The sequence below is a fragment of the Salvelinus fontinalis genome, chromosome 14 (assembly GCF_029448725.1).
Source record: "Salvelinus fontinalis isolate EN_2023a chromosome 14, ASM2944872v1, whole genome shotgun sequence".
Classification (NCBI taxonomy): Eukaryota; Metazoa; Chordata; class Actinopteri; order Salmoniformes; family Salmonidae; genus Salvelinus; species Salvelinus fontinalis.
The window spans coordinates 3,235,039-3,247,744 of record NC_074678.1 but is presented as its reverse complement, the minus strand read 5'-3'; the positions used below and the strand labels follow the sequence as shown (position 1 = coordinate 3,247,744).

Here is a 12,706-nt window from a genome sequence, read left to right as displayed (position 1 = left end):
TCTCTAATGCTGTACCTTACTCTACTCTCTCTAATGCTCTACTCTACTCTCTCTAATGCTCTACTCTACTCTACTCTACTCTCTCTAATGCTGTACTCTCTACTCTACTCTACTCTACTCTCTCTAATGCTGTACTCTCTACTCTACTCTACTCTACTCTACTCTCTCTAATGCTGTACCTTACTCTACTCTCTCTAATGCTCTACTCTATTCTCTCTAATGCTCTACTCTACTCTACTCTACTCTCTCTAATGCTGTACTCTACTCTACTCTCTCTAATGCTCTACTCTACTCTCTTTAATGCTCTACTCTACTCTACTCTCTCTAATGCTGTACTCGACTCTACTCTCTCTAATGCTCTACTCTACTCTCTCTAATGCTCTACTCTATTCTACTCTCTCTAATGCTCTACTCTACTCTCTCGAATGCTGTACTCTACTCTCTCTAATGCTAAACTCTACTCTCTCTAATGCTGTACTCTACTCTCTCTAATGCTCTACTCTACTCTCTCTAATGCTCTACTCTACTCTCTCTAATGCTCTACTCTACTCTACTCTAATGCTCTACTCTACTCTACTCTCTCTAATGCTCTACTCTACTCTACTCTCTCTAATGCTCTACTCTACTCTCTCTAATGCTCTACTCTACTCTACTCTCTCTAATGCTGTACTCTACTCTACTCTCTCTAATGCTCTACTCTACTCTCTCTAATGCTGAACTCTACTCTCTCTAATGCTCTACTCTACTCTCTCTAATGCTCTACTCTACTCTACTCTAATGCTCTACTCTACTAAACTCTCTCTAATGCTCTACTCTACTCTCTCTAATGCTCTACTCTACTCTCTCTAACGCTCTACTCTACTCTACTCTAATGCTCTACTCTACTCTCTCTAATGCTCTACTCTACTATCTCTAATGCTCTACTCTACTCTACTCTAATGCTCTACTCTACTCTACTCTCTCTAATGCTCTACTCTACTCTACTCTCTCTAATGCTCTACTCTACTCTACTCTCTCTAATGCTGTACTCTACTCTACTCTCTCTAATGCTCTACTCTACTCTCTCTAATGCTCTACTCTACTCTACTCTCTCTAATGCTGTACTCTACTCTACTCTCTCTAATGCTCTACTCTACTCTCTCTAATGCTCTACTCTACTCTACTCTCTCTAATGCTCTACTCTACTCTCTCTAATGCTCTACTCTACTCTACTCTCTCTAATGCTGTACTCTACTCTACTCTCTCTAATGCTCTACTCTACTCTCTCTAATGCTCTACTCTACTCTCTCTAATGCTGTACTCTACTCTACTCTCTCTAATGCTCTACTCTACTCTACTCTCTCTAATGCTCTACTCTATTCTACTCTCTCTAATGCTCTACTCTACTCTACTCTATCTAATGCTCTACTCTACTCTCTCGAATGCTGTACTCTACTCTCTCTAATGCTGTACTCTACTCTCTCTAATGCTCTACTCTACTCTCTCTAATGCTGTACTCTACTCTCTCTAATGCTCTACTCTACTCTCTCTAATGCTCTACTCTACTCTCTCTAATGCTCTACTCTACTCTACTGTAATGCTCTACTCTACTCTCTCTAATGCTCTACTCTACTCTACTCTCTCTAATGCTCTACTCTACTCTCTCTAATGCTCTACTCTACTCTACTCTCTCTAATGCTGTACTCTACTCTACTCTACTCTCTCTAATGCTCTACTCTACTCTCTCTAATGCTGAACTCTACTCTCTCTAATGCTCTACTCTACTCTACTCTAATGCTCTACTCTACTCTACTCTCTCAAATGCTCTACTCTACTCTACTCTCTCTAATGCTCTACTCTACTCTACTCTCTCTAATGCTCTACTCTACTCTCTCTAATGCTCTACTCTACTCTCTCTAATGCTCTACTCTACTCTACTCTCTCTAATGCTCTACTCTACTCTCTCTAATGCTCTACTCTACTCTACTCTCCCTAATGCTGTACTCTCCTCTACTCTCTCTAATGCTCTACTCTACTCTCTCTAATGCTCTACTCTACTCTACTCTAATGTTCTACTCTACTCTCTCTAATGCTCTACTCTACTCTACTCTCTCTAATTCTCTACTCTACTCTCTCTAATGCTCTACTCTACTCTCTCTAATGCTCTACTCTACTCTCTCTAATGCTCTACTCTACTCTCTCTAATGCTCTACTCTACTCTACTCTCTCTAATGCTGTACTCTACTCTACTCTCTCTAATGCTCTACTCTACTCTATTCTCTCTAATGCTGTACTCTCCTCTACTCTCTCTAATGCTCTACTCTACTCTCTCTAATGCTCTACTCTACTCTACTCTCTCTAATGCTGTACTCTACTCTACTCTCTCTAATGCTCTACTCTACTCTCTCTAATGCTCTACTCTACTCTACTCTCTCTAATGCTCTACTCTACTCTACTCTCTCTAATGCTCTACTCTACTCTCTCTAATGCTCTACTCTACTCTACTCTCTCTAATGCTCTACTCTACTCTCTCTAATGCTCTACTCTACTCTACTCTCTCTAATGCTCTACTCTACTCTCTCTAATGCTCTACTCTACTCTAATGCTCTACTCTACTCTACTCTCTCTAATGCTCTACTCTACTCTCTCTAATGCTCTACTCTACTCTCTCTAATGCTCTACTCGACTCTACTCTCTCTAATGCTGTACTCTACTCTACTCTCTCTAATGCTCTACTCTACTCTCTCTAATGCTCTACTCTACTCTACTCTCTCTAATGCTGTACTCTCCTCTACTCTCTCTAATGCTCTACTCTACTCTCTCTAATGCTCTACTCTACTCTACTCTAATGCTCTACTCTACTCTCTCTAATGCTCTACTCTACTCTACTCTCTCTAATGCTCTACTCTACTCTCTCTAATGCTCTACTCTACTCTACTCTAATGCTCTACTCTACTCTACTCTCTCTAATGCTCTACTCTACTCTACTCTCTCTAATGCTCTACTCTACTCTCTCTAATGCTCTACTCTACTCTACTCTCTCTAATGCTGTACTCTACTCTACTCTCTCTAATGCTCTACTCTACTCTCTCTAATGCTCTACTCTGCTCTACTCTCTCTAATGCTGTACTCTCCTCTACTCTCTCTAATGCTCTACTCTACTCTCTCTAATGCTCTACTCTACTCTCTCTAATGCTGTACTCTACTCTCTCTAATGCTCTACTCTACTCTCTCTAATGCTCTACTCTACTCTACTCTCTCTAATGCTGTACTCTACTCTACTCTCTCTAATGCTCTACTCTACTCTCTCTAATTCTCTACTCTACTCTCTCTAATGCTGTACTCTACTCTCTCTAATGCTCTACTCTACTCTCTCTAATGCTCTACTCTACGCTACTCTCTCTAATGCTGTACTCTACTCTACTCTCTATAATGCTCTACTCTACTCTACTCTCTCTAATGCTCTACTCTACTCTACTCTCTCTAATGCTCTAATCTACTCTACTCTCTCTAATGCTCTACTCTACTCTCTCGAATGCTGTACTCTACTCTCTCTAATGCTGTACTCTACTCTCTCTAATGCTCTACTCTACTCTGTCTAATGCTCTACTCTACTCTCTCTAATGCTCTACTCTACTCTACTCTCTCTAATGCTCTTCTCTACTCTCTCTAATGCTCTACTCTACTCTACTCTCTCTAATGCTCTACTCTACTCTCTCTAATGCTCTACTCTACTCTGCTCTACTCTCTCTAATGCTGTACTCTACTCTACTCTCTCTAATGCTCTACTCTACTCTCTCTAATGCTCTACTCTACTTTCTCTAATGCTCTACTCTACTCTCTCTAATGCTCTACTCTACTCTACTCTCTCTAATGCTGTACTCTCCTCTACTCTCTCTAATGCTCTACTCTACTCTCTCTAATGCTGTACTCTACTCTACTCTCTCTAATGCTCTACTCTACTCTCTCTAATGCTCTACTCTACTCTACTCTCTCTAATGCTCTACGCTACTCTCTCTAATGCTCTACTCTACTCTCTCTAATGTTCTACTCTACTCTCTCTAATGCTCTACTCTACTCTGCTCTCTCTAATGCTCTACTCTACTCTCTCTAATGCTCTACTCTACTCTACCCTCTCTAATGCTCTACTCTACTCTCTCTAATGCTCTACTCTACTCTACTCTCTCTAATGCTCTACTCTACTCTCTCTAATGCTGTACTCTACTATACTCTACTCCCTCTAATGCTCTACTCTGCTCTACTCTCTCTAATGCTCTACTCTACTCTACTCTCTCTAATGCTCTACTCTACTCTACTCTCTCTAATGCTCTACTCTAATCTACTCTCTCTAATGCTGTACTCTACTCTACTCTCTCTAATGCTCTACTCTACTCTACTCTCTCTAATGCTCTACTCTACTCTCTCTAATGCTCTACTCTACTCTACTCTCTCTAATGCTCTACTCTACTCTCTCTAATGCTCTACTCTACTCTACTCTCTCTAATGCTCTACTCTACTCTCTCTAATGCTGTACTCTACTCTACTCTACTCTCTCTAATGCTCTACTCTACTCTACTCTCTCTAATGCTCTACTCTACTCTACTCTCTCTAATGCTCTACTCTACTCTACTCTACTCTCTCTAATGCTCTACTCTACTCTACTCTCTCTAATGCTCTACTCTACTCTACTCTCTCTAATGCTCTACTTTACTCTACTCTCTCTAATGCTCTACTCTACTCTACTCTCTCTAATGCTCTACTCTACTCTACTCTCTCTAATGCTCTACTCTACTCTACTCTCTCTAATGCTCTACTCTACTCTCTCTAATGCTCTACTCTACTCTCTCTAATGCTCTACTCTACTCTCTCTAATGCTCTACTCTACTCTCTCTAATGCTCTACTCTACTCTACTCTCTCTAATGCTCTACTCTACTCTCTCTACTGCTCTACTCTACTCTCTCTAATGCTCTACTCTACTCTACTCTCTCTAATGCTCTACTCTACTCTCTCTAATGCTCTACTCTACTCTAATGCTCTACTCTACTCTACTCTCTCTAATGCTCTACTCTACTCTCTCTAATGCTCTACTCTACTCTCTCTAATGCTCTACTCTACTCTACTCTCTCTAATGCTGTACTCTACTCTACTCTATCTAATGCTCTACTCTACTCTCTCTAATGCTCTACTCTACTCTACTCTCTCTAATGCTGTACTCTCCTCTACTCTCTCTAATGCTCTACTCTACTCTCTATAATGCTCTACTCTACTCTACTCTAATGCTCTACTCTACTCTCTCTAATGCTCTACTCTACTCTACTCTCTCTAATGCTCTACTCTACTCTCTCTAATGCTCTACTCTACTCTACTCTAATGCTCTACTCTACTCTACTCTCTCTAATGCTCTACTCTACTCTACTCTCTCTAATGCTCTACTCTACTCTCTCTAATGCTCTACTCTACTCTACTCTCTCTAATGCTGTACTCTACTCTACTCTCTCTAATGCTCTACTCTACTCTCTCTAATGCTCTACTCTACTCTACTCTCTCTAATGCTGTACTCTCCTCTACTCTCTCTAATGCTCTACTCTACTCTCTCTAATGCTCTACTCTACTCTCTCTAATGCTGTACTCTACTCTACTCTCTCTAATGCTCTACTCTACTCTCTCTAATGCTCTACTCTACTCTACTCTCTCTAATGCTGTACTCTACTCTACTCTCTCTAATGCTCTACTCTACTCTACTCTCTCTAATGCTCTACTCTACTCTACTCTCTCTAATGCTCTACTCTACTCTACTCTCTCTAATGCTCTAATCTACTCTACTCTCTCTAATGCTCTACTCTACTCTCTCGAATGCTCTACTCTACTCTCTCTAATGCTGTACTCTACTCTCTCTAATGCTCTACTCTACTCTGTCTAATGCTCTACTCTACTCTCACTAATGCTCTACTCTACTCTACTCTCTCTAATGCTCTTCTCAACTCTCTCTAATGCTCTACTCTACTCTACTCTAATGCTCTACTCTACTCTACTCTCTCTAATGCTCTACTCTACTCTCTCTAATGCTCTACTCTACTCTCTCTAATGCTCTACTCTACTCTACTCTACTCTCTCTAATGCTGTACTCTACTCTACTCTCTCTAATGCTCTACTCTACTCTCTCTAATGCTCTACTCTACTCTACTCTCTCTAATGCTGTACTCTCCTCTACTCTCTCTAATGCTCTACTCTACTCTCTCTAATGCTCTACTCTACTCTCTCTAATGCTGTACTCTACTCTACTCTCTCTAATGCTCTACTCTACTCTCTCTAATGCTCTACTCTACTCTACTCTCTCTAATGCTCTACGCTACTCTCTCTAATGCTCTACTCTACTCTCTCTAATGTTCTACTCTACTCTCTCTAATGCTCTACTCTACTCTGCTCTCTCTAATGCTCTACTCTACTCTCTCTAATGCTCTACTCTACTCTCTCTAATGCTCTACTCTACTCTACTCTCTCTAATGCTCTACTCTACTCTCTCTAATGCTGTACTCTACTATACTCTACTCCCTCTAATGCTCTACTCTACTCTACTCTCTCTAATGCTCTACTCTACTCTACTCTCTCTAATGCTCTACTCTACTCTAATCTCTCTAATGCTCTACTCTAATCTACTCTCTCTAATGCTGTACTCTACTCTACTCTCTCTAATGCTCTACTCTACTCTACTCTCTCTAATGCTCTACTCTACTCTCTCTAATGCTCTACTCTACTCTACTCTCTCTAATGCTCTACTCTACTCTCTCTAATGCTCTACTCTACTCTACTCTCTCTATTGCTCTACTCTACTCTCTCTAATGCTGTACTCTACTCTACTCTACTCTCTCTATTGCTCTACTCTACTCTACTCTCTCTAATGCTCTACTCTACTCTACTCTCTCTAATGCTCTACTCTACTCTACTCTACTCTCTCTAATGCTCTACTCTACTCTACTCTCTCTAATGCTCTACTCTACTCTACTCTCTCTAATGCTCTACTCTACTCTACTCTCTCTAATGCTCTACTCTACTCTCTAATGCTGTACTCTCTACTCTACTCTACCCTCTCTAATGCTGTACCTTACTCTACTCTCTCTAATGCTCTACTCTACTCTATTCTCTAATGCTCTACTCTACTCTACTCTACTCTCTCTAATGCTGTACCTTACTCTACTCTCTCTAATGCTCTACTCTACTCTCTCTAATGCTCTACTCTACTCTACTCTACTCTCTCTAATGCTGTACTCTCTACTCTACTCTACTCTACTCTCTCTAATGCTGTACTCTCTACTCTACTCTACTCTACTCTCTCTAATGCTGTACCTTACTCTACTCTCTCTAATGCTCTACTCTATTCTCTCTAATGCTCTACTCTACTCTACTCTACTCTCTCTAATGCTGTACTCTACTCTACTCTCTCTAATGCTGTACCTTACTCTACTCTCTCTAATGCTCTACTCTACTCTCTCTAATGCTCTACTCTACTCTACTCTACTCTACTCTCTCTAATGCTGTACTCTACTCTCTCTAATGCTCTACTCTACTCTACTATACTCTCTCTAATGCTCTACTCTACTCTACTCTACTCTCTCTAATGCTCTACTCTACTCTCTCTAATGCTCTACTCTACTCTACTCTCTCGAATGCTGTACTCTACTCTCTCTAATGCTGTACTCTACTATCTCTAATGCTGAACTCTACTCTCTCTAATGCTCTACTCTACTCTACTCTCTCTAATGCTCTACTCTACTCTCTCTAATGCTCTACTCTACTCTACTCTCTCTAATGCTGTACTCTACTCTACTCTCTCTAATGCTCTACTCTACTCTACTCTCTCTAATGCTGTACTCTACTCTACTCTCTCTAATGCTCTACTCTACTCTACTCTCTCTAATGCTGTACTCTCTACTCTACTCTACTCCAAACTCCATCAAATAGAATATTTATTGACAAGTGATTCAACACACTCATGCTCATACAGACACACAAACACTGCATGAATTGGAGCTGTACTAGAGCGGTACTGGAGTCAGTGGATTAGAGCTGGACTAGAGTCAGTGGAATAGAGCTGGACTGGAGTCAGTGGATTAGAGCTGGACTAGAGTCAGTGGATTAGAGCTGGACTTTAGTCAGTGGAATAGAGCTGGACTAGAGTCAGTGGATTAGAGCTGGACTGGAGTCAGTGGATTAGAGCTGGACTGGAGTCAGTGGATTAGAGTTGGACTGGAGTCAGTGGATTAGAGCTGGACTGGAGTCAGTGGATTAGAGCTGGACTGGAGTCAGTGAATTAGAGCTGGACTGGAGTCAGTGGATTAGAGTTGTACTGGAGTCAGTGGATTAGAGCTGGACTGGAGTCAGTGAATTAGAGCTGGACTGGAGTCAGTGGATTAGAGCTGTACTGGAGTCAGTGGATTAGAGCTGTACTGGAGTAAGTGGATTAGAGCTGTACTATCTCCCCTCCATCCCTCCATCCCTCCATCCCTCCATCCCTCCCCTCCATCCATCCATCCCTCCATCCCCTCCCCTCCATCCCTCCCCTCCCCTCCCCTCCATCCCTCCCCTCCATCCATCCCTCCCTTCCCTCCATCCCTCCACTCTATCCATCTCTCCCCTCCATCCATTCCTCCATCCCTCCCCTCCCTCCATCCCTCCATCCCTCCATCCCTCCATCCCTCCCCTCCATCCCTCCATCCCTCCCTCCCTTCCCTCCATCCCTCCATCCCTCCCCTCCATCCCTCCATCCCTCCATCCCTCCCTCCCTTCCCTCCATCCCTCCACTCTATCCATCTCTCCCCTCCATCCATTCCTCCATCCCTCCCCTCCCTCCATCCCTCCCTCCCTTCCCTCCATCCCTCCATCCATCCCCTCCATCCCTCCATCCCTCCATCCCTCCCTCCCTTCCCTCCATCCCTCCATCCCTCCCCTCCATCCCTCCCCTCCCCTCCATCCCTCCCTCCCTCCCCTCCATCCCTCCCCTCCATCCCTCCCTCCCTCCCCTCCATCCCTCCCCTCCCATCCCCTCCATCCCTCCCCTCCCATCCCCTCCCCTCCATCCATCCCCTCCATCCATCCCCTCCATCCCATCCCCTCCATCCCCTCCCCTCCCCTCCCCTCCATCCCTCCCTCCCTTCCCTCCATCCCTCCATCTATCCCCTCCCCTCCATCCCTCCCCTCCCCTCCCCTCCATCCCTCCCTCCCTTCCCTCCATCCCCTCCATCCCTCCCCTCCCCTCCATCCCTCCCTCCCTTCCCTCCACCCCTCCATCCATCCCCTCCCCTCCATCCCTCCCTCCCTCCCCTCCATCCCTCCCTCCCTCCCCTCCATCCCTCCCCTCCCATCCCCTCCATCCCCTCCCCTCCATCCCTCCCTCTCTTCCCTCCATCCCTCCCCTCCATCCCTCCATCCCTCCCCTCCATCCACCCCTCCCCTCCATCCCTCCCCTCCATCCATCCCTCCCCTCCATCCCTCCCCTCCATCCCTCCCCTCCATCCATCCCTCCCCTCCATCCCTCCCCTCCATCCCTCCCCTCCATCCATCCACAGATTCAGTGCATTTCAGTTCCAGGCCTCATGTCTGTCCATGGATCGTCACAGGGAGGCCCATAGTCCTACCAGCACTAATGACACATCACACTAACGTGATGAAGAATCAAGATGAACTCAACGATTCAATAATGATTCAATGAATCACTCAGGGAAAATAACTGCTCTTAGCCATGAAGATGTTGTGTGTCACCGGAACCACTTGAAGAACTGAACAGTCTGGATCTCATCCATTGACTGGTGGGAGGGGAAAGTCTATCTGTCAAGTAACTCAGTTACAATCCAGGTCTAGCTGCAGGTAGATTGGCTGTCAACACTGCAGTCCTACAGAGATATCTCCCTCTCTTCGCAGTCTGATTGATTCTTAGCTGATGTTGATGTAAATCTAATCCAACATTCAGGGGCCTGTTCCAATACTCAGTGGTGTAAAGTACTTAAGTCAAAATACTTGAAAGAGCGGGCCTCCCGGGTGGCGCAGTGGTCTAGGGCACTGCATCGCAGCGCTAGCTGTGCCACCAGAGACTCTGGGTTCGCGCTCAGGCTCTGTCGCAGCCGGCCGCGACCGGGCGCTCCGTGGGGCGACGCACAATTGTCTGGGTTAGGGAGGGTTTGGCCAGTAGGGATATCCTTGTCTCATCGCGCAGCAGCGACTCCTGTGGCGGGCCGGGCGCAGTGCACGCTGACCAGGTCGCCAGGTGTTTCCTCTGACACATTGGTGCGGCTGGCTTCCGGTTGGAGGCGCGCTGTGTTAAAGAAGCAGTGCGGCTTGGTTGGGTTGTGCTTCGGAGGACGCATGGCTTTCGACATTCGTCTCTCCCGAGCCCGTACGGGAGTTGTAGCGATGAGACAAGGTAGTAACTACTAACAATTGGATACCATGAAAAAGGGGGTAAAATTCACACACAAAAAAAATAAAAAATAAAAATACTTGAAAGTAAAAGTTGTTTTTTGGGGGTATCTGTACTTTACTTTACTATTTATATTTTTGACAACTTTTACTTCACTATATTCCGTAAGAAAATTATGTACTTTTTACTCCATACATTTTCCCTGACCCCAAAAGTACTCGTTACATTTTGAATGCTTAGCAGGACAGGAAAATGGTCTCATTCACACACTTATCAAGAGAACATCCCTGGTCATCCCTACTATCTTTGGTCTGGCGGACTCACTAAACACATGCTTAGTTTGTAAATTATGTCTGAGCGTTGGAGTGTGTCCCTGGCTCTCTGTAAAAACATTTGTTTTTAAATGATGCTGTCTGGTTTGCTTAATATCAGGATTTTTTAAATGATTTATATTTTTACTTTTGATATTTAAAACCAAATACTTTTAGACTTTTACTCAAGTAGTATTTTACTGTGTGACTGACTTTTATTTGAGTCATTAGTTATCTTTACTTTTACTCAAGTATGAAAATTGGGTACTTTTTCCACCACTGCCGATACTTTATGAATTCATCCTTATCTTCCTTTCTGATTCCCTTCCTTGTATTTGATCCAGGGGCTTGTTCTAATACTTTATAAATGCACAATTCCTTACCTGCTTTCACCTTTTCAAATGTGTTGGATCAGTGATAAGCTTACTCCCAGGAAGGGAGCAAGGTAGGATGCATTTGAAAGGTTTGAACTTGAACAGGGTCAATGTGGAGTAATATTATCTGACCTCTGACCTCTAACCCTCTGTAGACGATGGAGGACCGAGCGGTGCTGAAGGACATCCGTGCCCACAGGTGGTACCAGTTTAGGGTGAGCGCTGTCAACAGCCAAGGCACCCGCGGCTTCACCACCCCCAGCAAACACTTCTTCTCAACCAGAGGTAAGAGCACGACACCGGCAACCTTTCAACAGACTCGTTCTGGTCACCAAGTCGTCTTCACTAAGTTTTAACGAGATGAACGTCTTTGTCACAGAGTGCGAGCGTCGCAGCTCCACTATGACCGTTTTCCGTGATCTATTCAAAGTGCTTATCAAATCAAAATCACATCTTATTTGTCACATACACATGGTTAGCAGATGTTAATGCGAGTGTAGCGAAATGCTTGTGCTTCTAGTTCCGACAATGCAGTAATAACCAACGAGTAATCTAACAAAACAATTCCAGTGTAATCTAACCTATTCAAAGTGCTTATCCCGGTGTCATTCTGATACAATGTACACACACACACACACACACACACACACACACACACACACACACACACACACACACACACACACACACACACACACACACACACACACACACACACACACACACACACACACACACACACACACACACACACCCACGCAACACTCGGTCTCTGTGTGATCTGGCTTGCGCCGCCTGTCAGATGTTTTACGTGTTCTGAAGCGCTGGAGAGAGATGTTCTGTTCTGGCAGAAATAAACCCTTTCCACAGCTGCAGTAAACAAATGTTTCCGAGCCAGGAGGAGGTTTCTGTCCCTCTTGGCTGTCCTCTACACAGAAGATGAGATGTCAGCCCAGGTCAGCAGACAGGAACAACTTGATTTAATTTATTTATTCAGAGATGAATCCATCTCCTCCCTCCGATGTTTTGGAGGACAGGGCGCCCCGAATGCCCGACCGCTGTGAGGTGTGTGTGTGTGTGTGTGTGTGTGTGTGTGTGTGTGTGTGTGTGTGTGTGTGTGTGTGTGTGTGTGTGTGTGTGTGTGTGTGTGTGTGTGTGTGTGTGTGTGTGTGTGTGTGTGTGTGTGTGTGTTTGTGCGTGTGTGAGGTTGCGTGCATGTGTGTGTGCACACTCGTGTGTATGCACGTGTGTGTGTGTAATATATAAGTGGGTGCGCACGTATGTGTGTGTGTGTGCTGATTGGCATGTGCTAAATCCACACCCATTCTCCCTCTGAAGGAGCCCAAAAATATAATGGTTAGCAGACTGAGGTAATGGGAATCCAATGCCAGGAATGGCTCCAGCCAAAGTCATTTATTTGAGGAATTACCCGCATTTGGTGTGAGTTCATGAGGCGGAAAGAAAAATATGCTATCTGTGCTGGGCTGGCCGACAGTGTCCTTGGCCGGAGGGCCGACAGTGTCCTTGGCTGGGCTGGTCGACAGTGTCCTTGGCCGGAGGGCCGACAGTGTCCTTGGTTGGTGGGTCGACAACGTCCTTGGCTGGGCTGGCCGACAGTGTCCTTGGCTAG

The 12,706-nt window shown here is 44.6% G+C and overlaps 1 protein-coding gene across 2 annotated transcripts in view; it reads left to right on the top strand.

Annotated features, from left to right (window-relative positions):
• anos1b (anosmin 1b) overlaps positions 1 to 12,706 on the top strand; it is a 220,003-nt gene that overhangs the window by 174,591 nt on the left and 32,706 nt on the right. For both annotated transcript variants that reach the window (XM_055943785.1, XM_055943784.1), the window contains exon 6: positions 11,232 to 11,361. In XM_055943785.1, coding sequence (XP_055799760.1) covers positions 11,232 to 11,361 — 130 coding nt within the window. The remainder of the gene's footprint in view (positions 1 to 11,231; positions 11,362 to 12,706) is intronic.